At 28.8% G+C, this 27141-nt stretch overlaps 3 protein-coding genes across 5 annotated transcripts; 1 reads left to right on the top strand and 2 right to left on the bottom strand.

The window, feature by feature from the left end:
• Positions 1–1194: 1194 nt before the first annotated feature.
• Positions 1195–3373, top strand: LOC129614991 (U2 small nuclear ribonucleoprotein auxiliary factor 35 kDa subunit-related protein 2). 3 transcript variants are annotated; one of them, XM_055530012.1, is made up of 6 exons: positions 1195–1289; positions 1347–1441; positions 1504–2224; positions 2283–2386; positions 2632–2785; positions 2846–3373. In XM_055530012.1, coding segments are annotated over exons 1-6 (1383 nt in total). In that variant the 5' UTR covers positions 1195–1287; the 3' UTR covers positions 3153–3373. The 3 variants fall into 3 exon arrangements, 1 of the variants encoding a protein (XP_055385987.1); XR_008697423.1 differs by lacking the exon at positions 2846–3373 and having other exon boundaries at positions 2283–2448; positions 2651–2785; XR_008697424.1 differs by lacking the exon at positions 2846–3373 and having other exon boundaries at positions 2283–2448; positions 2632–2772.
• An 80-nt stretch (positions 3374–3453) lies between these two features.
• On the bottom strand, positions 3454–5920 carry LOC129614990 (double-stranded RNA-specific editase Adar-like). Its single transcript, XM_055530011.1, has 2 exons — positions 5581–5920; positions 3454–5512 (listed from the first exon to the last, which is right to left on the bottom strand). The coding sequence occupies exons 1-2, from the start codon at positions 5912–5914 to the stop codon at positions 3702–3704; spliced, it is 2145 nt and encodes a 714-aa protein (XP_055385986.1). The 5' UTR covers positions 5915–5920; the 3' UTR covers positions 3454–3701.
• A 10191-nt stretch (positions 5921–16111) lies between these two features.
• Positions 16112–24036, bottom strand: LOC129615304 (dedicator of cytokinesis protein 7). Its single transcript, XM_055530440.1, has 14 exons — positions 23852–24036; positions 23698–23782; positions 23452–23630; positions 22195–23392; positions 21955–22135; positions 21280–21898; positions 20966–21221; positions 20714–20909; positions 20047–20648; positions 19879–19985; positions 18729–19824; positions 17511–18555; positions 16906–17455; positions 16112–16850 (listed from the first exon to the last, which is right to left on the bottom strand). Exons 1-14 carry the CDS (start codon positions 23887–23889, stop codon positions 16811–16813), a joined length of 6192 nt encoding a protein of 2063 aa, XP_055386415.1. The 5' UTR covers positions 23890–24036; the 3' UTR covers positions 16112–16810.
• Positions 24037–27141: the final 3105 nt, after the last annotated feature.

Below are 27141 nucleotides of genomic sequence, written 5' to 3'. Positions count from 1 at the left end.
ATATTTTATTTAAAATATTTACTGTCAAAAGCTTAATATACAAAATAAATCTGATGTGTAATGCTCATCCGACTTTATCAATTGTAAATTGTAGCAATGATATACATACATAATTATTATACAAGAGCGGCAACTCATATTGGTTTATCGGCAAGATTGAACTTGCAGAGTTTAGAATTTGATTTAAACACTTCAATTAGATGATACAATATTCGTGACTTCAATAATGCTGTAAAAATTACGGTTGTAGTTCCGTTTCAAAGCTTTCAATAGCTTTACATTGTAAAAAAGACTACAAAAGCTTTTCATACATTTTGGAATACAATTTTTACAATATTATTACATACTTTGACGTTTTTTTGAAAAGTTCAATTTAAAGTTCTATACAAATGTTAATTTTTATCCAACGTCACCAAGTCATTAAAAACATTGCATTTTTATGCTGCATTTTAGGAAAAAAACTTAATAACCAGCACTTGCAATGTCAAAAGCTTTTACTAAACTTGATACTTTGTAAAATTTACCTCGTAAGCGCATTATTGAAGTTACGGTATACCAGATGATATAAAAAACTTAGTATTAAATATAAAATAAAATAAAAAATTATCAATACTTATCTATCGTTCATAACTGCTATAAATTTTTTAAAAAGCTTTAAATTTAATTTCTTTCGAAAATATATTCGTATTTTATTTTTTAAAATTTTTGTAAAAGCCAATATTTAAAAAATAAGCGCATCGCGTTAAACATAGTTTTATAGCAACAAATACAGTCAAACCGCCTTTTCTGGAATAACCGAGATAGTGAGAAAATCATACTGACTAAAGTCAGTATCCAAAACAGAACCATGTGTTTAAAAAAGCATTAAAAAGATGTATACTCAAAGATTTTATATTTAAAAGCTGTAAAGAGGAAGTCGCCGTGGGTAAGTTTTTAATAGCAATCAAATCCTTTAAAAAAAGAAAGACTTGGTTGGGAAATTTACGTTCGTTATTTCATAAATAAACAGGCAGACCTATTAAAAACAATTTTCGAATTTTTGCGTTTTTTGATTTTTAACGCAACCAACCACTAACTATAATGTGACTTTTCGCCGCTAGAGAAGTTTTCAAATTCTGCATGGCATGGCAGCCAAATGTATGTAATACATTATAGAAAACCTGTCATTTTTCAGTTGTCAATTTTCTAGTTAGTGTCGGTAAGGTATTGTATCAAGACCTTTTCAGGAAGCATATTATTTACCTTCATGTTTGTTTATTTTGGATATAATTTTAACATAAACAATCAATGTATGGTGAAGCTTTAAATTTTTTTACAATTATTATAAAATATTGTTTTTGTTTAAGGAGGCATAAAGAAAAAAGGAAAATTGCAAAAAAATTGAGAAGAAAAAGGATTCGTCAAAAAAATGCCAAGGAAAGAGAACGGCTACAGGAAATAGGTAATTTGGTAGAAAGAATGCAAAATTGGACATAAAATGACTATAAACGAATTACAATATAGAAGAAGCGCAAAAATTAAACGATCCAAAATATCACCTATGGTTAAATGAACAAATTAGAATAGAAAAAATTCAGCAAGAACAAGAAGATTTTCAGCGCCAGCTTGGTGAGAAGCGATGGCTCGAACGCGAAAGATTGGCTCAAATTCAGTTCCAGTACGAAAAAGATAGAAAAATACAAATTGAAGCAGCTGAAAAGCTTCAACAAGAAATCAGAAAAAAGGAAATTGAGGAGCTAAAGAAACGTGAAAAAGAAAAACAAGAGGAAAATGCCAAATTGCAAAAGCAAATATTGCGTAAGCATCAATATTTCATAAAAAAGCTGACCGACTTTGTGCAGGGTATCGGAGATTTACCAAAAGAACTTACAGAAAATAAAGAGTCAAACCCAGGCAAAGAATTATGTCTGTTTTTTACTAAAACAGCAGTTTGTCGACACAACCATCTCTGCACAAAAAATCATGTTAGACCTGGGGTTAGTCGAGTTATATTGTTAAGAAATTTTTTTCAACATATATCATTAAATGAAGCTAAAAATAACGAATATGGAGACGATATTTTATTGGAATTCACAGAAAATGAACTCAATAAAGATTACGCTGAATTCTTTGAAGATATAACCAATGAATTAGAAAAATTTGGTACAATACTAAACATTCGAACAGCAAAAAACTGCGTACCTCATTTAAAGGGCAATGTTTATGTGGAATATGTCAACGAAAAGTAATTAAACTTAAATTATTTTTAAATTGTATTTAATCATAATAACAAATACTCCTAGATCGGCCATGAAAGCTTACTTAAATTTACAAGGACGTTTTTATGCGAGTAAACAAATTAATGTGGAGTTTTGTTCAATAATATCCTGGAAGAGTGCAATTTGTGGTGCGTGAATGACAATATTCATTGTTTGAGAGAAGTTATTTTCTTCGAATTTACATGAAATCGTATCCTTTTAAAATAATCTAAATAGTAGAAATATTATTCAATTATATTTAATTATATTATTAATTATATTTTCAATATAAATTCATATAATTTAATTAATATTAGCTTTACTATGTATACATATGTATATATGAAACACATTAAAAAATTTACGAAAATTTTACAATTTCCTTAACTAATAGGTCTATCTTTTTCGAAAAGTTGCTTAAAAGGAAAGTTATGCAATTATATTCATATACTTAAAAATCCAGAAGATAAATATAACAAACCTTTAAATTATGGTGATATATCGCAAATCGAAAATAGAGTTGACAAACGATCATCGGCAGATACGAGGTATCGATACAATAATTACAAAATAGTATTAAGATTTAAAATATGGTTAAATAATTTTAGTTGGAACGACGTTGATGTTACCAGTGACAAACGAAATTGGCGATGGAGTGAATCACCTGACAAAGAATTTCTTCAAAACATTGAAATACCAGCCAAAGCAACTGCGAAAATTGTTTCCAATAAGTCACATAAAGTAAATTCAAGTGTAGTCCGTGTTTTGAAAACTACCAATATTAAAAAAAAAAAGTCAAGTCGACAAAGATCAAAGAAAAAAAAATCACTTTCTGAATCAAGCTTAGAATCTAAAAAACATAAAAAAAGAAAACACAAAAAAAATAAGGATAAATCAAGAAACAAAATTCCTTGAAAATATAAAATTTACAATAATTCTTCCGTTTTTTTTTTGTTTTGAATTGAAAATTCTCTTGTAAGTGTTAAAAGCACCGAGTGACATAAATACATACTTTGTATTTTTGATATTTTTGTTATCAATTTAAAAACCTAAAAAAACCTACGAAAAGCTTTGTGTTGTATACTAGACGTTTTTTCTTACGGACAAATATAAGCACCAAGTTGAAGTAATATGAAGCGCCCTGTTCGAAGTAATGATATATTCTAATGATATTCATTAATAATAAATTATTTTTTTAAACGAAAACATCTAAAAATCAGTTGTAATATATTTTTATTTTGATTATATATTATTCGTTCATGAAATTAAAATATCTATTTACTACATTTGTATTTACATACCTGATATTTCTACCAGCTGCATATTTATTTTTTTATAATAAAAAAAAATTTAAAAAAGCAAAATTTGAAATTTGAAGCGATTTTAGTTTATCATTTTTATACTAATCACAATTCTCAAACTGCATGCAATTTTTCATGTTACGTCAAACTGATTCTACTCTCACTAATCTGAAAAATGAAATTCATCTTGTTCTTTCGGTTTTTTTAACCATACACCTAAGTTTTCGTTTTCAAATGCTTTAAAAAGTTTATTTTTGACAAACTGATAATCTTTTGCAGAATTTTTAGTCTTGCTGTAATCAAAATCTGGTTTGTGAAATATATTTGTCAATTTTTTAATTATATTTGAATATCTCCTGAAAAATGATATTTTTGCCAAACGTGAGACTTGGTTATCTTTTGTTTTACCAGTTCTGGGATTGACAATTTCAATTTTGTTATCACAAATTGTCCAATTTATACATGAATTTGGTGGTGGTGCTAAGTTACGACTTTCAACAGATGTAACCATACCTAAAAGAGGTGTATTCAAAGTATACGGTGAGGGTAAACGTTGTATTGATTTTTGAATACGACCGCATACAGCTCGAAACATTGACTCTGGGAAAAGTAAACTGCCCAAAACTATTGAATTTAAATATATCGGACCAATGAAGTTTGCCAGTAAAGCACCTTGAAAACCTAAGGTATTCCAACGAGCAATCTTATCAGAACAAGACATTGTTCGAAGTAATTCTCCTTTTAAAACTCCGTCCCAAGTTTGAATTGTATCAGATTTAGTTACGGCAATTGTTCCTTGTGTTGCTTCTACCTTATAACGTAATTGTCCCCTTTTGATTACGTCTGAATGTGGATTCAATATTACTGCATCTCCGCATGGTGCGGTACTTATATATAAATGGAATTGTATTCCATCGCGCAGCTTAAAAGGAAAATTTGCATTACCTTCATTATTTTCAAATATAGACTGTTTGACAGTTAGGGGATTCAAATGTTTTTCTAGCTCAAAGTAAAAAAAACTTAATAAACACCTGCGCGATATTATTTCGGCATGACAGTCATTTAACACATTTCCACTAGCGTTAATGTTCTCCCCAGATAAACATTTAGTTCCCGTTGAAACACAAACCACCTTCGCTTCATCGAAATTCATATTTTTTGTCATGACAACGCCTGATAAAACTTTGCGTCTATAACGAAGGTTTTTACCCTTAATTATTGTTTCAAATTGTCTAAGTACTAAGTTGCCAATCACGTCAGCACTACGTTGGGGTAATTCTAAATAACCTACTCCCTTCATTCTCCTGCACAGCTTTACTGGACTACAATATATTCCCAAAAATGCAAGCGCAGCTTTGGCAGCGGCAACCTTAGCAAGCTTTTTAGATCTGCCAGTTCCTTCGAATCTATGATCGTTTACTTCAACAATCATTTTAAAAAGAGAAATATTCCGTGTGTCAATAATTTTCCTACAGCGAAAATGAATATCATTAACAAGTCCAGTTAGAAAACTCACAGGATCTTCATCATATTCAACAGTATTATTTTTTTTTTCTTCTAGTTTTTTAAATGAAACATTCCGGATATTATTTTCGGCACAGTATGGAAAATTTGTTTTTAACAACTCGCTTTTTAAGAAATTGTCAAATTTGTGAGGAAAATATTTTAAAGCCATTTTTGCAGCCTCCGCTTTCGCGATTTCTTTACTGCGACCAACGCCAATGTACTTTCTACCATCAACCTCAACAGATACCATAAAAAATGGTATAAAAGAAGATGAATCACTTTCATATTCAATCTTATAATTTAAACAACTTCTTAAACTATCCAACTCAGCAATAACATTATTTCTCATTAATTCTTTTTCGCAATATCGCTCGTTTAAGAAAGCTCCAAACCCTTCCATATAATTGTGATTAGGCGTATTAGAAAAGCTCATCATATTTTCATATGCGTTTGATGACTCTTCCATATCTGCACAAAAAAAAATTCATACGAATTAATTTTTTTCCTATGTATATAAAAACGTTGATGATACCTACCTGATAATCGTAATTTTTGCACAGTATTTTTTTGTGATACGGATTGTTCTAGATAATTTAAATCGTTTCTTTGATAATTAAATAGACCCGGAACGACAATATTATCTTTATAATTAAAATTTTGATCTAAACTCATAACGTTTTCATTTAATTTCCTTCTCTTTGGATACGGTCCAAACATTTTTTCAGAGTTCCATTCTGTTTCAAAATTTGAACTGTTTGAATTTTCAAGAAAATCATTTCGAAAAGAATTTTTTAGAAATCTTGATGACTCATTGATTGAATTAAATTTCATTTCGCTTGAATTATTTTCACGCTGACGTAATTGCAACATATCTTCCGCAGTGGAGTTTATTTTGTGTGGTAATAGAGCCAAATTTCTTGCCTTTTCAAAAGAATTTTCATTTGAAAAACCTTCGTTGCGAAGATATACTTCACTACAAAAGTCTGATACATCTTCATCACATCTTTTTCTCTTTGAATATGATTCTAATATTTTTTTAGAGTTCCAATCTCTTTCCAAAATTCTATCTTTGGGATTATTCTCGTTTGAATTTCTTTTAAATAACGATTGTAACAACGAATTTTCATTCAAAGAATTAAATACTAGTTCACTTGACACTTCACGCTGGTACAATGGAAACATTATAGAAGACGGCGGAGAGTTATATCCATACGAATCATAAATATTACTTGAATTTTCAGGACGATTTCTTTCAAATAAATTCGTATTTCGGTACTTTATGTACTCTTGATTGGGTAATTCAGTTGGTAATAATTCTCCATATTGATTCTGCAATATTTGTGGAGGTTGGTCAAAATTAGTTAAGCATATTTACATATAATTACATATTAAAAATTCTTTAATCTTACCGTATTTACTTTCATTTCATCTTGATGAGTTTGAAATATGCACTCATTAAAACCATTTTCTAGTTTAAAATTAGGGCGCCCTTTTTGGTATTTTTCTACATTATCATTGAATCTTGGCATCTTGGCATTGAATCTGTATTCTTCCGACTTACTCATTCTTTACTTATTTTCAGTTGAATGTGAACATGAAATTTGATTTACTTATGAATCGGAATATATTAAGGAACGTTCTATTATTTAAGTTTGAAAATTTTGAATTCCCTTACGCGCTTAAATTTGTATGTACATACATCTCTTTTAACATTAATTACTACATAATACTGAAAATTGAAATACACCGCAACTTATACATACATATGTATATATTATATAGTTCTACATAAAAATGCAGCATTTGCAAAATTTTGCAAAATGATCATTTTTTTTTATATAGAAGATATACATTTCTACACATAAAAAATCAAAGTAATAACGGTCTTTCTCATACCAATCACTTTGTTATATTGTAATTTGTAATACATATTTAAATCAAAATTCAAAAGTTAGAAAAAGAGACAAACAAAATGGCTCTTTATGACACAGTACTGCCAATTAGGCTTAAATGAGCCAAACGTATCACATTTTCCTTTTTTGAAATTTTCTTGGCCCAATTACCCATATTTTTAGGCTGAGGTTACACATTAGACTAAATCTACTGCAATGTTTGTCGAACTTTTAACGGCAATATTGTTACGTTTGTAATATGTAAACAACAAAAATTAAAAAAAAATAAACTGATCATGTTAAAACTTTCTTAAAAATTTATTTTCCCAAATATTATTTTTAAAAATCTGATAATAATCGGATATTTCTAATTTTTTTATTAGATTTTGTATGATGTTTGACTTCAGATTTTAATCATATTCAAATTTAATCATAGATTAAATTTGGCAACTTAGGCGTATTATCCCATTTATTAAACATTGAGAACAACGTTAATTTTCCTCTCTTTAATAGTGATTTACATATAAACAAAATTATGAAAATGTAACAGTCCTTAATTTTTTTTATTAAAATTGAGTGCAGTACTTTTGTCATATAGAGTATGTTGTTAGCTTTAAAATATGGAAGAAGTAGGGCTTTTCCAAATATTCATTTCTAACTTAGTTCTTAAAGCTGGATTCATTGGTTCGTCAGTTAAACGACGAGTTGGTTGTAAAAAAACATGAAAATTTGGACTTTTGAATCAACTTCAACTTTAATGCGGTGTTTTTTTTTTAAAACGTCAAACTTACATTTACTGTACTATTACAATTAAATATAATTCTTGTCGAAAAGTTATAAATGCATCATAACAAACAAAAACTATCACCTTTTTTTAGATGAACCCATGAACAATCAAGAGGAAAAATAGTTGGACTATAAGCAGCACAGCTCAAAAACGACAAACCAATGAATCCAGCTTAACTGAAGTTTGTTTGTTTATTAAGAACTGTCGAAACTACAAAAAAAAGTTTGTTAAAAAATTCAAAGCTTTTTTCACAGTTGTTTGCATTAAAGTATATCTCAAAATATATCTATTAATAAGTAGTTCCACTCGTTCTATTCCGTTAGTTTTCATCAAAGTATATCTATAATAAGTAGTTCGACTCGTTCCATTCCGTTAGTCTTCGTTTGCATCTTGCTTCCAAATTCTTAAAATATTCCATTTTTATTTAAAAACATATGGTAATATGAGTTGTGTATCAAAAACCAAAGTATATCTACTATTAAGTAGTTCGACTCTCCGTTTACATCACACTAATGCAATCACTCACCAATATTTGTATTAATGTCTTTATATCTAACAAGTCCCAATGCTCAGAGAGAAACTTGAAAGCACACCTTATTTTATATGGCCTTTTTTAAATCGAAGTGGCTATTTTTTGAGAAGAAATATTAAAATAAATTCACACTTATTATAAAGCAGGTAAAATTTAGAACATATATTTGAAAAATCAAAAAAATATATTAATATTTTCATTGATAATTATTTTAAAATTTAAAAAAAAAGCGGAAAAACAACAAGCACATCCTTCACCTTCAACGTTTTATTTGTTACTGAAAGCATTTTATTATTTTTAAGTGAACAGCTTTTTTTTCTAATAGGGTAAGTTAACTCAAGATATGGGAAGTACCTGTGGTGTCAAGTTGAAAATATAATTAATGAAAGATAATTCTTAAATATTGATATAAATACATAGTAAAGAAAAAATTTGAAGAGGGAATTAGAAAATAATATCTAAAATACAATCAAATATTATTTGTTAAATACAAATTTTATATAAACTTCAAAATTTTACCTCTATTTTTATTTGAAAAAATATTAAAAACTTACTATCATTTATATCAATTACCTAAGAAAAAAAAATATTTAAAATGTTTGGAAAAAACAATCATATATTTTTATGACCGGATTTGAATATTTTTCTATTTTTGAAATAAATGGTATTTTACCAAATGACTCGAAAATTCCGACTGTAAAATAACAGGTATTTTAAAATTTTTGTTCGGGTATTTTAAAATTCTTTCCGTTTAGAATTAATACATACAGGTATGTATGACCTATCTTAAATACATAAATGCAGGGACATTTTATAAATAGATTGCTCTTATTTACCTGCTAATAAAATATGAAAAAAGAGCACAGCAAAATTTTTGAAGCACTCAATATAACATGTTTAAAATAGTTTTAAAATAATTATTTAAAAAAAAATTTATTGGAAGTAGGTACATACATATTTATTTTTAATAATTTAAAAACTAACTGAAATTATTTGAAACAATTTTATAAGTAACGTATGAATAATCGAAATGAGATAATTCAAATTGTTGAAATGTGTCAACCTATATTACTTTTAATAACATTTTTGTTAGCCGACACTACTCAACTTACCTTATTGGGAAATACAAAATGTGCATAAAAAATCATACATCCTTCCTCATTAACATTTGAAACCATACTGAAATATGAATTTGAAATTTTTTTTCATTTTTTCTTTCCTCCTACCTTTCTTTCTTTTTCGTGCAATAGAATTTAAATGGGAAGCTTTTTAAAAAATGTGTATAATATCCTGAGATTTTTTAAAATATTAATCTCTTTTTTACGTAAAAAAAAAGAAAAAAATAATAAAAAATATGACACGATCAGTGGCATTTAAAGAAAAAACCAACAACGAGGCCAAAAATTCGTAACATTTCGTAAAAAAAATTGAGTATTGGGACTTGTTAGATATAAAGACATTATTTGTATACAAAGAATTCCCTTAGTTAAAAGAGTTAAGCAGTATACCTTCTTGTTTTCATTTTTATACACATAGGAATTTTTGGGAGAGGGAAAGACTACGCAATAGATGTCAACCTGTTTTTTTATAATGTAATTTTGAAAGGCGACACTTTATTATTTTTTCCTATATAAAGTATAGGGAAAAATATTAAGAATTTTAAAAGCGACATAATAATTTCTGTAATTCATTCCAGTACAAGGTGGCAAAAAGGTGTATTCATATTATAAAAGCGAAGCGGAAAAAAAGTGTTTAAAAAAAATTATTATAATTTATATGAAAAATAATAACAATATATTTTCAAAAGACGTATAATATTAAAAAAAATTTTAAGTAGTTGCGAAAAAAAAAAAATTTTTTTATAATAATGGGTAAACATTATTTGAAGTGTTTGGGATGTAATATTGTGTGTGAGGCAAAAAAGCCGACACGAAAATTTCATTTGTTGTCAAGAGATGTGGAGAGGTAAATATGAACTTTTGAAAATATTTTAAATTTTTAGTGTTACGCATTTGTAATTAATAATTATTATTAATAAATAAAATAAATAAATTATTTTTAAATTTTTTATTTTTATTTCAATCTTAATAAATTTAAAACATATTTCCCATGAATCGGTAATAATTATATTTCAAAAAGTAATCAGTATGCATAAGGTTTTTTTATTACATTACTTTATTTCTATGTCACTACCTGATACTGTGTATCTATTGTACCGGGTACATGCATGTTTACATTCATACATGAAATTTCAAACTCTTCTGCTTTCATACATTCGAATTTTTTACCTAAATTTTATAAAATGAAAAATAAATTTTGTTATTATCAAAATAAAAATAGCAAAATTTTTACCTAACTTAATTTAATTTTATTTCAGTTCAATGTTTTTGATACACTTGTTTGTTTACAATATTTTGTTTCTTTCTTGCCTACACAACTCTTATTACCATCTATTTCTACAAAAAAAATGGAATATTTTAAGAATTTGGAAGCAAGATGCAAACGAAAACTAACGGAATGGAACGAGTCGAATTACTTATTAGTAGATATACTTTGTCAAAAACATTGAACTGAAATAAAATTAAATTAAGTTAGGTAAAAATTTTGTTGTTTTACCCAGCATTTACACATACAAGTTACTTGCATGCAAGTTTGTATAATATTAATTGTCAATTAGTTTTTCGAAATGTCAAATTACTTGCTATTATGACGTAGGCGTTTAGCAAGTTAATTTTTGAAAATGTCGTTGAGAAGAAAACAACTAGCAATATATATAATTGTTTATAAATTTTAGAAACCATAAGTTTGCTAAGTTTAATTTTTTCAAAATAAAATTCAAAAATTTTAAATTAAAAAAAAAAAAAATCAAAACAACAAATTTTTTTTTGTGAATTTCTCAATATGTCAAATTACTTGCTCAAATTACTGGCAGCAAAATTTTCTTGCAAGTTGAACTGCAAGTAAACAAGCAAGTAGAAATATTTCAATGTGTTAGTAAAATTTTTGTATGTATTGCAACTTTCTTGCAAGTAACTTGTACGTGTAAATGCTGGGTTAAAGTTCTACGCAAATGTTAATTATTTAAAACAAACGTTACCACATCATTAAAAACATGGCACTTGTATGCTACATTTTAAAAAAAACTTAGTAACTAGCACTCTATTGCTGAAACTATATACTTGTTTATTTAATTGGTTATTTCTGGCAAAATTTATATGGCATGTATAAGAAAACCGTGGTCGATTTTTTCGATACCCGATTTACTTTTATTTTACGTATCCACTACGTATAGAACGCATTTAGGAAAAGTGTACAATGTCAAAAGCTTTTACTACACTTTTTAGAATGTGATACTTTGTAAAGTTCACGTCATAAGCATACGGTTGAAGTCACGGTTTCTATGTATACTTCAAAAATTTTAAAATTCATTAAAAATAAATAACATAATAGGTAACTATTGTCGCCTATATATACATCTTGAAGCCCACTTTAAAAGGATTTCGAGCTCATACAAACGCTACTTGATTGGATTCGCCATGTAAATGAAGTATATGAATCCTCCATTGCGTATCGCGTATTACATCTCTACTCGATTTACAGTCAGCACTTATTGTGTGACATTTGATTTTTTTTCTTTTGATATACATACATTATGTGAATTTCAATATGTATTTATTTCTTAAATGGAGAGTTTAGGTGTAATATTGTATGTTTAAGTTTTAAAAGTTGTAAAGGTTTATGCACATTTAGTGCATTAGAAAAAATAACAAGTTTTCCAATCAAGCTTTTTTCAATTTTTTCTTAAAGTTAAATAAAAGGTGTGTTTGGTTTTCTATATTGTTATAATAAAGTGTTATAGCGGAATAAAAAAAGTTTTAGCAATTACTGCGAAAACTTGATGTTACTATTTACTTATTATAATATTATTGAAGATTTAATGAAAATTATATGCAAGAAAAATCTGGTATCTTTTTTTCAATAGGCTGTAGCTTTAAAACGAGTACATTCACCTCGCCCTCATTAAATTTTTTGCTGGAAACTGATCAAGGAATCATCCCTGAAATTATTTTCCACCTTATGCAAAGCACCCTGTATACATACAAGCATGTCGGTAATAATTATATTCTTGAAGTATGAATCAGTATACATACACCTTTCTTTTTTCTTTATCATTACCTAATATATACTGTGTATCTACTTTACCAGATACAAGCACATGTATATAAATTATACATTATAACAATACATAAAATTTTAAACTCATATCTATTGCTTTCATACATTCGACTGAAATTTGATAAAAAATTTATTTGCAAATGTCCAATCAAATCAAGCAAAATCGGACGAGAAAAATTGAGTCTTGTCTAAACTTTTTTGACAAAAATAAAATAACAAGAATAAATTTTTCTCGTTATATGCGATCAGCTGTTTATTACAGTCAACAAAGTTTAATATTTTAAATTTTCTTTTATAGTTAGTACAATTTTTTTTACAAAATTTTTGAAAATTTATATTAAAAATGTCTCAAAAAATATTAATTAAATTAAAACAATTTAAATTTAAACAATTAATTAAACAATTTACATTTATTTCATCATTAGAAAAAAAAAGAATGTTTATGGGATGTTGAATCTAAATATTTTAAAAATGTTTATGAAAAACAATATACATTGTAGTATTATAGCCTATGAAATATACAAATATATACAAATATGCCTCGATGTGAATGAAAAAAATTTCATTTGACAACATAAAATCCAATAAAGTTTGTTGTGTTAAAAGAAATTTTCCAATTGACAATCCAATTTCATGATTGTCAAATTTAATGTGTTAATGCTACGTAAGATAGTATTGTTTTTGGTTTTTATTTCAAGATTCAGAGCGGTTTTCGGTCCGAACACGAAAACTGAATTAATTTTTTACTATTGGTAAAGTGTTGGTTAGCCAAATAAATACATTATAAAAATTCTTGCAATTACTGCTTTATTACAAATAATGTCGCATAGACTTAAGAAACTAAACTATTTGAAATTACTAATTTTAGTAATTCAAATTGCTTCTAAAAAATTACAAACTATTGGATTGTTTAATTGCGTGCGATCATACAGTTTGCTATTATCAATTGAAAATAGTAAATTTAACTCAAAATGTGTGAAAAAATTCAAATTTTTTAAAAATTTGAAAAAAAATGTTTTTAATGTTTTTTTAAACTAAAGTTTTTTAAACAAAATTTCTTTTTTTGAAATAAAATTTTTTTGTATCAAATTTGTATAAATTGTTTTTTGTGTAATTTTTTTTGGCATAATATTCAAGTATTTATCAATTAATCAAGTAAGCAAATATTTAAATTATTCTAATTGATTTCAATTTCAAATCAAATTGAATATTCAATTTGGAAAGGCTAAATTAATTTTTTAATATTAAAAGAAATGGAAAAAAAGCATCTGAAGTGAAAGAAATTAATTATGAAACGACTATTATACTTATATTTTGAGAAAGTACATCTTTAGTTTTTGATACTTTTTGTATTGCTGAATATTTCCCATCCCTTGTTGATAGCAAAATTGCTGTAAGAGAATAACGATTAAATAGTACTAAAACAGTTTATTAATTTAAATATTAATTTAAATATACATAAGTACAAAATGGAAAGTAATGATAGCAGTGTGAGTTAAATTTCATAATTTTTTCAAAAATATTATACGTTTTACTTATAAAATTTATTTCAGAAATCAAATTCTTCAGAGACAGATTCTAACGGAGGAATCTTAAAAAACTTAATTTGCCGCTATATGAATAGTGAATTGCAAATTCAAAACGATTGTTTAAACGGGAATATTTCCGAGTTAACTATTCAATTGAAGGAAAAATGTTCCAATATAATCACTTTAGAAAATAAAATTAAAAATGATAGTGAATGGAAAAAGTGTTCTTTATTACAGTAATCGCTTCAATTTAACTACCTCAAAATAATTTTTGTATCCACCTAAATTTCAATATTTTCCCTTTAGCTTGCAAAAAGGTTGTTCTGTTTTGGAAAATTTGGTGAACCTGTATAATGACGTAGCAAGATTTGTCCAAGTTTTAATTCAGAAAAAAGCAAAACTTACAAAACGTATTAAAGACATTGATACATTTTTGAAAAATGATTACAGTCGCGTATTGGAGCAACTCGAAGCTACAAAAGAAACTCAAATTGATTATACTAAGAGTTTGGAATATAATAATGCACTAAAAAAGGTGAGTATTTAATTAAAAATTTCAATTCATATAAAGTGGATATCCATATAAATGTATTGTATTACACCAAAATTTTCAAATACAACATAACGAAAGAAATTTGCGTTTTTATATTTTAAATATGTAAAAACGGAATTTAAAAACATTAATCATAAAAAATGATAAATATGTATATCTTTCTTTGTCAATCGTATGATATTTTTTAGGAAAACGAAAATCTAACTTTGGAAATTAAAAGCTTGCAAAAAGAAAATTCTGAGTTCAAAGAAAAGCATCAGGTAAAATTATACTTCATAATTATAACACAATATTTATAAATTTTGTTTTTAAGGATAACCTTAAAACTCTGCAAACAAATGAAAAGATTTTGACTAATTTGAAACTAGAGAAAGATCAAATTTCGTTGAAAAACAAAAGTTTGAATGATTCTGTGCAGAATTTAACCAAAGAACTCACAAATGAAAAGGAGAATAATAGGAAGGCAAAGAAAAAGAAATTTAGCAAATATACTTACATATGTACATGTCAGTCCCTATATGTAAATGCCTTTTATTTTTTTTTAGCAAAGTAACGAAATTGAAAAATTAAGGAATGAAATAAAAGAAAAATACTCTAAAATACAGCAGCTTCAGCCTGGAGAAGTCAGTCCGAATACAATGGTCAATGTAAGCAAATTTATTTTAATCATTTTTGTAGTTAAAACTTTCAGATACATTGATTTTAAAGTAAATTTTAATAATAAATTGGACAGAGAAATAAATTTATGTAGATATTCTTAAAAAAAATTATTTAATTTTTATTTGACGATGATGGAACATTGATATAGCCATCAAAATTTCCTAATACTACTAAAATAATCGATTATAACTCTAATGAGAGTGACGATTTAAGTGAAGAAGAAAGTGATTTTAATATATCTTTTATGGATGAAAAAATATGCGAAACAGATCACATAAGCGTACATGAAAAAATGGCACAGCTTGCTGTAAAATAAATATATTTTTATTTTAACCAAAATTTCATTAAGTATTATTTTAGAGAACAACTTATTACTTTAATTCTCACAAAAGGCCGGCACAAAAAATTATAGAAGACGCTACAGATCGGGTACACGTTTATATTTTTAAAAATAAAATAAAAATTACTCTTTATTAATATATGCATGTACGTTAAATTATTTTATTTATTTTCAGAAAATTGCTCGGGTAAGATTAAATTTTCTAGAAAGAAATTCATGGTTATGAAATTTTTACACATTACTTAATTTAAAAAAACATTTTACAACCTATTTTTAAATTTTTAGGTAGAGTAATTGTGTTTTACGATAAGTAATCACAAAAGATTTGATTATATAAGCATGTCCTGCTATGCTATTTGGTGTTTTGAGAAAATATTTAGTTTTAAAAATTAAGTTTTTCTACGATAAGGATAATTGAAGTTGCTTCCTTATATGATATTTGTTTTAAAATACATTGTACATACATATTCAATACTTTTTTGATTTCGATATTCCGTTTAAAATTCTTAAGTGACAGGAGAAAAACTTTAACTTTGTTCCTAGAAGATAATTATCAATTTAATTCGCTTATTGTATTTAATATAAATTAAACATCATATTCATTTTAATTCTATATATCGTATTTTTTATTTATTAAGTACAAGTGCGAATATGCAGTATAAAAAGTGTAAAAATTTTAATTCTAAATATCGAATATTATATATCTTAAATTTTATTTCAAAAACTTACTACGAACATCAAAAGACTTGATTCGCTACTTGGTTGACTTATAGCAATTGAAATTAATTTTTATTTTGATCTAAATGGTTAATCGTTGTATAAAAATTAAAAAAAAGAGTATTTTAATATACATATGTATCTAATAATAATAGTTTTTTGGTTTGTATTCCGGAATAATGAAAAAAATAAATAGATGAAACAAATTCTACATGTGTTAAAATTTTATAAATTCAATGATGAACACTTTGTTTTGTAATTTAAAAAACTTTTAAAAATAATTTTTGGTGTAGATATTTCAAAGAATATAATATTTTCGTTGTCATTCATAAATATTATGCAATTAAAGTTTATACCAAAACTTAAAAAAATAAAAAAGTTGAAAAGTAAAAAAAACTGTTATCTGAAATAATTATAAAATATCTTAAATATCTAATACTGCTACAACCTCTAAAAATTAATAAACAACTTCTTGACACGATTTGACAATATTTCACTTATAATTTTGTCATTTCATATATGATTATGGCTTGCTAAAGAATATTTCATTCCTTGAATAAATTATTGTATATTGTGACTTTTACCAACGTAGTGATGATCCTTTATTTAACCCATTTGAACTTAAATGAAAATTTTTATTCAAAATGCATTAATTTTAATTTCTTCTTAACTTACTTAACTACGCCTATCGCTTGAGATGGACTTAAAGTTATCAGGGGGGTGAGTCTTTCCACAAACCTAGCATAATTTCTTTCTAATTCTTTCTGATAATCCTTTTGATCAGCACAAATCAAGTTTTTATTTTTCTTCAAGGCATCTGAACATCTCTTACTGAATTCCTTGAAACATAATCTCAGTTTGTTTTGATGTTTGGTTGGTATAGATGTCCCGTCAGACAAACCAGATAAAAAAACCAGAGCCATTTCCATCGGACCTTGGTTTACTGTGGTTCCAATGCAACCTTGTAAAACCATTTGCAATATCTTAGGGTCAGCTGGCTCTTGGTTGGTAGCAGATGCCAATTCAGCAGTTTTCTTTTGAATATCCTCAATAGCTACAGCAATTGGCTCTAATATTATTTGTTGCCTTGCCACAACTTGAATTCTCGTTTTGACATAAGGGAAATGATTAGCAGTTGTTAGGATTGTTTTACGCTTGCATTGCTCATGCAATTCTCCATGTGCTTTACCAGATTTTGTAAAAGGTGTAGCAAAAATGAATCTCTCTGCAAAAAAATAATTTAGTTTATAATATTCTGATACGGAACAATTATTAATTACTTATATTGAAATTACGCTCGAAATAGGTTTCTCTGTGCCGTAATTCCCATGTTTCAAAGTATGGTTCAACGTAAGTTATCTGAATGTAGGCCTTTTCAGGATCTAAAGAATTCACATCTACTATATTCGAATCTTTAATTATATGAACGGTGTCAGGACCAAATCGATCTGTGTAAAAGTTTTGTAACCGACTAAATATTTCAGAGAGTTTCGTCAAAGTAGGTTCTTTATATATAAACTCTTGCTGATCTAAATCTCCAAATTTGGTTCCATAAAATCCTACTCTAAAATAGGTGCCAAACACCCGTTTTCCTTGAAGTTGAGAAATTCGATTAAATGCTTCTTGTAATTTTCCATGAACTTTCCCCAATTTTTGGAAATCTCTGTTAGCTTCCAAAATTGGGATTAATATTTTATATACTTCATTCATTGCCTCATACATTCCAGCAATTTGAAAGGAATTTGCAGCTTCTTCTAACAATGCTTTTAAGCCACTTTCCGTAAAATGGTTTCCTAAACAAATACCATCCTCTCCAGGGTTCAAAACGTCATCAGAAACTGCAGACTCCAACAAAGCATTGGGTGTAATCTTTTGAAAAGTCACAGCACCTATTGGCAAATGTGTTTGGGACTCTAACATGCTTAAGTATTCAGCTACCAAAGCAGCACTACTTACGTAACACATTGCAGCTTCAGTGTGATTCGCTCGCTCGCGATGTTTTTTAGCCATATTTTCAAGCCAAGTGAGACGTAAATCGGGATTATTCTGATACCCCTTAGCTATACGATGCATTAGATCTAAAAGCATTTCAGGATCTTCTTGATACTCTTTCATTTTTACGGTATCAGAAAGAATCATATGCAAATTGAACAATAGGTCTTGAACTTGCTCCGGGAAAGATGTTTCTTGTAAATCAATGTCCGATTCGGCATATACTAATATTGTTTTCAAAGCCCGGCGCAGTGACTGTTCACTAAAAGTGGAGCTTGTTCCTACCAAGGAACTAAGGGACATAGTAACTTGCATTTTAACCCTAGCAAAGTTCTAAAAATTTAAAATAAAAACGTGTAATTATTTTAATATCATTTACATAACACAATATCGTATTATTTAAATAATATTTTAGATAAATCAAAAAATTCGAATAGAAGTAAGAATAAAAAGAAAAAAAATTGTAAAAGCATAGATATGTATATTCAAAAAGCAAAAACTCTTACGTTTCCAATTTCAAAATTTTGTCTCATCAATAAATATAACGAAGCAGCCGCTTGTGATCTTATAGCTGGTAACTGTGACCCACAATGCTTTAAAAGTAAGAGACATAAATCGGCGCAAATATCTGTTTCTTCATCAAATAGTAAATTGTGAAACTTAAAAATTAAGGATCTTTGTGAGGCAAATAAATTTTGTAGCGCTAAAGTACTTTGATTTCTAGATAAAGCATGTAACAAGACTTTCAAAACAGTTCCCAACAAACTGTTATGCATTTCAGAATTACTTGACACTTGAATAATTATTTCAAGCGTGTCAAGTACTACCATTGTAATTTCAGTTGCTAATGTACCCTCTATATAATAAGCAATTTCGATTTCAGTGTCATTTTTAACAGAAGTATCGTAAAATTGATTGGTCCTGTATGGCATTTGGTCTTTACGCCATCTGAATTTTTCTGTGGAATTTTTATCTTTTCGTCGGTTCATAAAATCGTTCCGAGCTGAACCAGTACCACGAATATACTCTTCTAGCTTTTCTTTCATATCCGGCGTTTTACGAAAACTTTGTGTTTTTCTCTTAATAATGGGTAATCGTTTTTGTCCCTTATATTCAAAACATGGAATACATACATTTAAAACTTGAAGCATTTGATGTACACGATGAGGACTTAGTCCTAAAATCCACCTGTATAGTACAGTCTTTTCAAGATTTTTTACGACCCAAAGAAAACAAGCTAAAAGATGTCTCGTATTTTCACTGCTTAGTGGTGATTTGTTTTTGACTGGTTCAGGAACATATGAATAAGAACGGCTACCCGAGATGGCGTAAGCAACTTCAGGACTTATAGTCGAAGTTGTAATTCCAGATGTATGTGGTCCTTGATAGTCTTCAAGTAAACCGATGCTTTGTAAGCGATCGTGAGTATCTAAAATATATTCATGGAGTTGAGGAATTGTGTCCATAACTATGCTTATCAAAGGTAGGTACAGTGCAGCAACTCGTGCTCTCGCATCCGGATCAGAATATCTTTCATCTAAATCATGTGATGTCATTAAATTTCGTACGCACCTAATTGCTTTCCCATGAAGATTTGGATTTCTAAAAATTCAATGTAAAACAAAAATACTACAGAAAGAACTTCTTAAAACTTACGAAACATCTAGTACCGTTGCCAATTCACTTAATATTAAGCCAATCAAGAAATGTTGTTGTCTGAATTCTGGACTTAAATCAGCATATAACGCTTTGTCAATACTACCCTGTAAAGTAAAAGAAAAAGTAAGTGAGAATATAACAATCTGAAATAAAATTTAAGTTTACCAAATTGCTTATATAGGAACTCTGACTTGTATTTGAAATTATACTTGGAGTTGGACTGCAAGGCGCAGAAATTGTGGTATATGATGTTGCAAATGGTAAATTTAGAGCAACAAAGTGCTCATGACTACAAACTATTCGTAAAAAATCTATTTTATAGTGCATCAAATCTGGAATCGACGTATTTTTAGATATCAGAACTTTAAAGTAATTTCTAACCAAGCTGAAGACGAAACCTCTATCCATTACACTAAAAAGATCAAAAACAAAAAATGCAAGACTTGCATTTAGCGATTGCGCTAGTTTAGGATCATTGCTATGATAGCTAACAACTTTGTTAGCAACTAAATGAACTAAAGTTGATAAATCATCTGTAAATTGATGCGGGAAGCGATTTTTTCGTGGTGAATTCAATGAATGCGTGAAATCTAAATGTTCTATCATTGATTTTATAATTAATTCAAATATAAACCACGAATTGCTCATTGCCAATTCAGTAGCCTTCCCATTTGCAACAACCCAATGCAAAGCAAGCTCTTCATGTAATAATCTAATTTGTCCTTCACGATTTGTATAAGTAGGGGAGGTTGCTTCATGTATAATATCTGAAAAAAAGAGAAGGAAAATAAGTTTGTTTTCTTAGTAAAAGATTTTCCATAAAAAAACTTACGGTCCAAACTTTTCCCAAATTCTTTCGTAATGGAAAATTCTTTTTGAGTCCCAATTAGTTCCTCTGCATGACTACGACTATAAGTGAGCCGTCGTCTTCCAGCGAATGGGTGTGGAATTTTGCACTGGAATTGAATATAAGTGGAAAGAAGATTTTGTCGGCCGTACTGATCCACAATTAAATCATCACACAGAATCTGCAATTAAAAAGTTTCTTTTATTAATAATAAATAGTTCATTTTACTTTACCTACCGAAAGATTTGCGGAAACTAAGCACATAACTTCAAAAACAGTAGGTCCCAAGGACATGCTCTGGCCTCCTATTTTATACGATGTAACAAGTAATTCAATTAGTTTATCCATAATAAGTGGCAAATTTTTGACCAGTGATTCTCTATCAGCGTTTTCAATCAACAATAAGCACTTTTTCATTTCTTTTTCCATGTTGCTTTCTCCAATTCTGGGAGGGATTTTTCTTGATTCTAAATATTCGCAGTTAATTATGAATCTTTAATTGAAGAAAACCTGAACAAACTATAATAATTTTAAAATGTAAATATCTTTACCTATCTAAGTGTTCGTCTAGTGTATGAACAGATGTTACAGCGTCGACACCCACGGTAAAAACCGGACGATGATTATCTAACCATTTTGTTCCAGGCAATTGTACATTCGGTGGGATGAAAGAATAATTCTCAGGTGGAGTTTCAACCATAACTGGTAAAGTATGTTCTCCAATTTTCAATCGACCATCTTCCATTAACGGAATCCATGTATATCCAATTGGCGTTTCGATAGCATTTTGTATTTCTTGTGGTTTTTTTTGGCAAGAAATGTGATACAAAGTAAAGAGAATGTGATGATTTTGATTTAAATTTGCTGGTAGAAGTATTTTTATTTCATCATAAAATGTGGGACATTTGTTATGATAATTAACTGCAGTATATGCTTCAGTTGTGAACTCGGGACAAGAAGATTTACCGAAAATGGCCGGTAACGCAGCATCTTGTGTTTCGCCAGCCATTAATTGTACCTTCACTGCTATATTCCGCGCAGATCCACCTCTTGAAGAGAAATTTAACTCTTTTGGGCTAACAAAAAGCAAATTTCTGTACACGTAATGTGGATTATAGATAGATGTGGCAGGGAATTCCAAAATTTCTTTGATCGGACGTGTTTTGTCGTCTAAAATGAATTATAAATTTAGATATTTTCATAAAAACCCTATATATATTCTGTACCTGGGTACGGTTTGATTTTAGCCAGCTCCGGTGTTAAAGCGTATCGAATTTTTTCTGGACAAGGCGATACCTCTACTGTTACTGATCCCGGTATACATTTGTATTTTTTTATAACAGTGCCGGGTCGTTTGAGTTCTGGCAAAAATTTGTATAGATCCTCGTCTTTCATTTTTTCTGATTCCTAACAATATTTTGTAGAAGCCAAGAAGACATTTAATTTAAAAAAATTAATTTATGTACCTGTTTGAAAAAGCTGGTCACAGTTATAGAAGTCGGTTTAAAAGTCTCAATGCTATGGGCAAAATCATCTGGTGACCAGGAACGACGTTTTTCACCATTTTTCCTATCGAGAGATCCACGTCTTGTTAATGTCCCCATATCGCTAGCTTTCCTTCGTAATTGATCAAAACTACTTGTAGACGATTTTCTATCTAAGCTATTTGAACTGGAAGTAGTTCCAATACTTCCACTATCTTTCTCATCCTTGTCCATATTGTCACCATTGAAAATTTTTGTTAAATATATTCCAGTCCAAGCAAATGGCATTCGATATTTACCAAGCCTGTCGCAGAAATCAGCAGCATTTGATTTTGCTTTGTCACGATATTTGTCTTTGTCCTCTTTTAAATATGGTTCAACAGAATCTTTTATGTCTCCTTGTAAAACTTTTTCAAGACGAATTACCAAAAACAAATCGTTACTTGGATATGTAATTTCGAATACAGCAGTTCTGGATTGTGTGCTAACATCACTATATGGAACATGCGATGATAGCATTTTTTTAATACTTTCTGAATTCATATCAAAATAAAAATTCTCTGATATTTTTTTCTTTTCTTTAGCATCATAAATAGCCATAGATGCGAAAATTGGTTCAACTTCTAATTCTAATTTAAGTTGCAAACATTTAACCACAATGCGATGACCTAAATGTTCGACAGGAATCTCAGCTGGAATTCGTTTTTCGATTGCATCCTCAGGGTCTGCTTCTGGATATAAACTAAAGAGCGAATATTGTCTGTCATCTTGTCTTCGAGATTCATTTTCTTGATCCACTTGCTCTCCAGGTAAATTATCCAACAAACTAGGAATCAGAGGATCATTTACAGACCGCCTTAAGTCAAAGCTAGCCCAAGATCCTCTTGGAGTAAGCGTATCCGTACAAGATGACACCGACGATAAACTAGCTATAGATTGACGGCTACTTGGAGTACAACTTTCACTTTTATCTGTTAATGTTGTTAAAGTATCATCAAAAGATACAAAGTCTTTATCAATTTCATATTCTTGTTGATAATTTGTTGGACTAATAGCTCCTTTATCAATTCTTTCTTTCGTATAACATGAGCTAGAATAATGGCGTTGGGCTAATTCGGCAGTTTTCCAATCTCTTGTGAAGTATTGAACACATTCTTGGACATGTAATGGCAGCTCGGATCTAGCGGGGTAAAAAAATTCATTTAATTGTGAAAAAGAGGTAGAAACTATAAAAATTACATATTTTCTTTAGGTATAATATGTTCAACCGTTCGAATTTTTCTTGGTAAAATCTTTACTTGAACGTCGTTTGGAGGGAAATCCAACAAATAATTCAAAGGATCTCGACATACAGTATTAGAATGTTGAATGAGGAATTCTTCATAATCTAATGGCTCAACCAGTTCGTTTAAAGATATCTTTAAGATAAGATTAACAAAAAATATTTAAAACTAAATACTTCAAAACAACAAATTTATTACTTACTGATGATGAGCATATCGAACTATTATCGCTTTTAGCTGTTAAATGATAACTTGCAACATTCTTACGCACATCAGATGCTCCTTGCCTAAAAAGTAGAAAGCAACCATCATTTTTACCGCAGACTGGGCGAGGTCATATTATTTCTATTACTTACTTCGATAATTTTTGTGCAAATGCTCGCTGAACCGACATCTTATATATATATAATTAAAGAAATGTCATCAAAAATTTTTCAGTAATTTTTCTTTTTTAATTATTAAGCCATTACAACATAGATTGTTCTTATTTTCAAAATTTAATTCTTACTTTTTTCAGCAATTGCATTGCAAAAAATACCTATTGTTGGATGATGATTGCTGTATATTATGTACTTTTTTGACAAATTATAAAAACTTCTTTTTTGACACTTTCTACATGACAGTGATACCAAAACTTTATCCGTATATTACTTGGGAATTGGCTGTTATCCATTGCGTTGCGTATCGCGGACTCTTGACATTACAAAAAATTTAGGCGTGGACACTGCTTTTTTTGTGAATGCATTTGTAAAATTGCATACCTATGTATGTATTTTTGGTGAAATGACATTTCTGAAAAATCATTTTTTTTTTGTTGTTTTTTTGGAATAATGAGGATTTTTGCGAAATATTGAAAAAATGAACAGAGTCTGGAAGGTTTTTTTTTAAATAAATTTTTTAATGTTTTTATAACACAGAATTTTAAGAATATAAGCACTAGCAAAGAAGAAAAAGTTTGAATTTTAAGTTTTTCTAAATAAAAATTTGAAAAAAAGCTGATCTTGTGGGAGATAAATATAATAAATAAATTAATTAATTACTAACATCCAACTAATTTGGTTGAGTTATACAACCAAACTAATTTGGTTGTACTAATAACAACCAAATAATTTGATTGGGTTTTCTCCGATACTTTTAATATTATGGAGGGGGATGGCCAGGTCGATATTATTTTTACAGATAAGGCGTTTGATAAGGCGTTTTATACTATTCATCATCAGGTTATTCTAAGAAAGTTGGCTGCCGTGGGCTTTTCTTTTCGTAGCTTGATGTGTGTTTATTCCTATTTGACTTGCAGGTTTTATCAGGTTTCTTTCCCTTCGCTCTGTCTGATGTCTGCTGTGCCGCGTCGGGTGTTCCGCAGGACTCCATACTTTTTTTAGTCGCGACTAACTTTGCTTTTGGTTTTATATATGACTCCAAGGTTGTGAGGACGGTTCGGTCTGAGGTTGATTGTCTAGAGTTGCAGAGTGATTTGGACAGTTTTTGTGATTGGTGTCAGGTAAATGGCTTGGAACTAAATGTTAGTAAGTGTCGGGTCATGAGCTTTTTCCGGAGAGAGTCTTCTGTTGTGCGGCATGACTATCGTCTTAACAGGGTGGTATTGGGGAGGGTGGGCGCTTTTTGTGATCTTGGAGCTATTCTTGATCACAGGCTGGATTTTGGTGCGCATTTGAATATGATCCTTGGTGGGGCTAATTCGGAGCTGGGTTTTGTAATGAGGTGGGCTAGGGATTTCCTTGATCCGATGTTGCGAAACATTTGTATGTGTCCCTTGTTAGGTCAATTCTTGGGTATGCTTGTCAGGTTTGGGCACCCTTTCGTGTTGTAGATATTTCTCGTATTGAATCTGTTCAGAGGAAATTTTTACGTTTTGCGTTCAGAGGTTTTGGCTGGTCTCATCCTTTTAGATGGCCGTTGTATAAAGCTAGGTAAATGTTGATCGAATTGCAGTCCTTGAGAAATAGTGTTTATCCATCAGCTCGTGTCGGGGGTCATTGCGCCTCCTTCTTTGTTGGGCAGGTTTCTATTGGGGATAATAACGTAAGGAATCTTAGATCTGTTGAGTTATAGAATGTTCGCTATCACTCTATTGAATATGGTAGGAATGAGCCGGTCACTAGAATGCTGCTTTCTGATAATTCTAATTCTTGTAAGTAAGGGTACTCTTAGATCTAGATTTTTGTGTAATTTAAATTCGTAATTTTGTGTAAGTAATATTTTTGTATTTTCCTGTTCTTGTTTTTCTTTCTTGTCTTTATTTATCTATATTACCTATTTTGTTTTTCTCTTTTCTGCTTGCCTAATGTTCGGTTTGTTGTTAGTCTTTACTCTTTATGTTTTTTGTTGTTATTTTTATTTTTAAGTTATGCTCACCATTTTATTTTACTTGCCCTTTTTCTCTTTTCTCTTTTTACCTACATATTCCTATCTTTTTCCCTCCCTTTCCTATAAATGATGACTCTATTGCTTGGTAAATGATTGTTGCTTGGTTGAGATAAACTGATGTTTTTATTTGTGTCTATCGGCGTTATACTTAATGTTCGATCTAAGCTAAGCAATGGATGTCTGATATTAAATGAAAAAAACTTTTTTGCTAAAATCACAAAAACGTCGCCCAACGGTTGGAGAGTTGGGGTGCTTCATTTTGGTAAATTAACCCATTTTTAACTTCTAACGTCATTTCAACTTCAGCATTCATTTGCAAATATTTTAATAATATTTGACAGAAAATTTCAGTTGTGTAATATTTACAAAAAAAGTTACTAGAAGAAAATATTCGCTTTAAAGCTTTGGTTTCTTTTCTGTTCAAACGTATAGAAAAAAGTTTTTGCTTGCATTGACATTTCATACAATATAACTTTTTCAATTCTTTTGTCTATCTAGTTAGTGGATTTATTTGTGACAGTGTTAAAATATTCATAATATGAAGGAACTCTAACGTTTCTCTTGGTCCGGATATTGTTACGGTGGTGTAAGAACTTTAAAGGGTAAAAAATATTGCAAATCCTCTGTAAAAGAATACGAGTATACATATTATGTACATTTAAATTACAAAATTTAATTAGTTATAAAAGCATATTTTCGTAAATTTCGATGCATTATGTAGTTAAATAAATATAAGAGACCATCTGATTCTAATCAAACAAAATCCATGCACAATATTTGACGTCTAAGGGCCCTGAATTGACAGTTTTACAAATTTTGCTTAGTTAAAAACTCTTTTGACATAGTAGGTCTGTCTGGGACAAAACTTGAAAAAACTTTAAAAAGAGAAACAATGACGAAACCGATTTCTCGCAGAAAGAAAACAAATTCAACATAAACAAATATTTTTTGGTTATACCAAAAACTGAAAATTTTGATTTTGTTTATTTTATTTTTAATTACAAAGTTTTGAAAAAAAGTTATTGTTGATGAATTTTTTTTTTCAAAAACCTTCTGACTTAACCAAGAAAAACATTCATATGTTTCAAAAATGAGAATGTCATCATTTTCTCTAATTTTTGTTCAAAAATTATCCAAAAACTTTATGAAGTTTTTAAAAGTTTTTAAAAACTTTCTTATACCAGACAAACCTAGTATAAGCAACTTATTGCAAATCAAATACAACGTCAACTAAAAATTACAATCGATTGTAAAAAAT

Source organism: Condylostylus longicornis, unplaced genomic scaffold (genome assembly GCF_029603195.1).
Source record: "Condylostylus longicornis isolate FDR11 unplaced genomic scaffold, ASM2960319v2 ptg000135l, whole genome shotgun sequence".
In the NCBI taxonomy this organism is placed as follows: domain Eukaryota; kingdom Metazoa; phylum Arthropoda; class Insecta; order Diptera; family Dolichopodidae; genus Condylostylus; species Condylostylus longicornis.
Note: the sequence above shows the minus strand (reverse complement) of the source record. Positions and strands in the feature narration are given on the sequence as shown.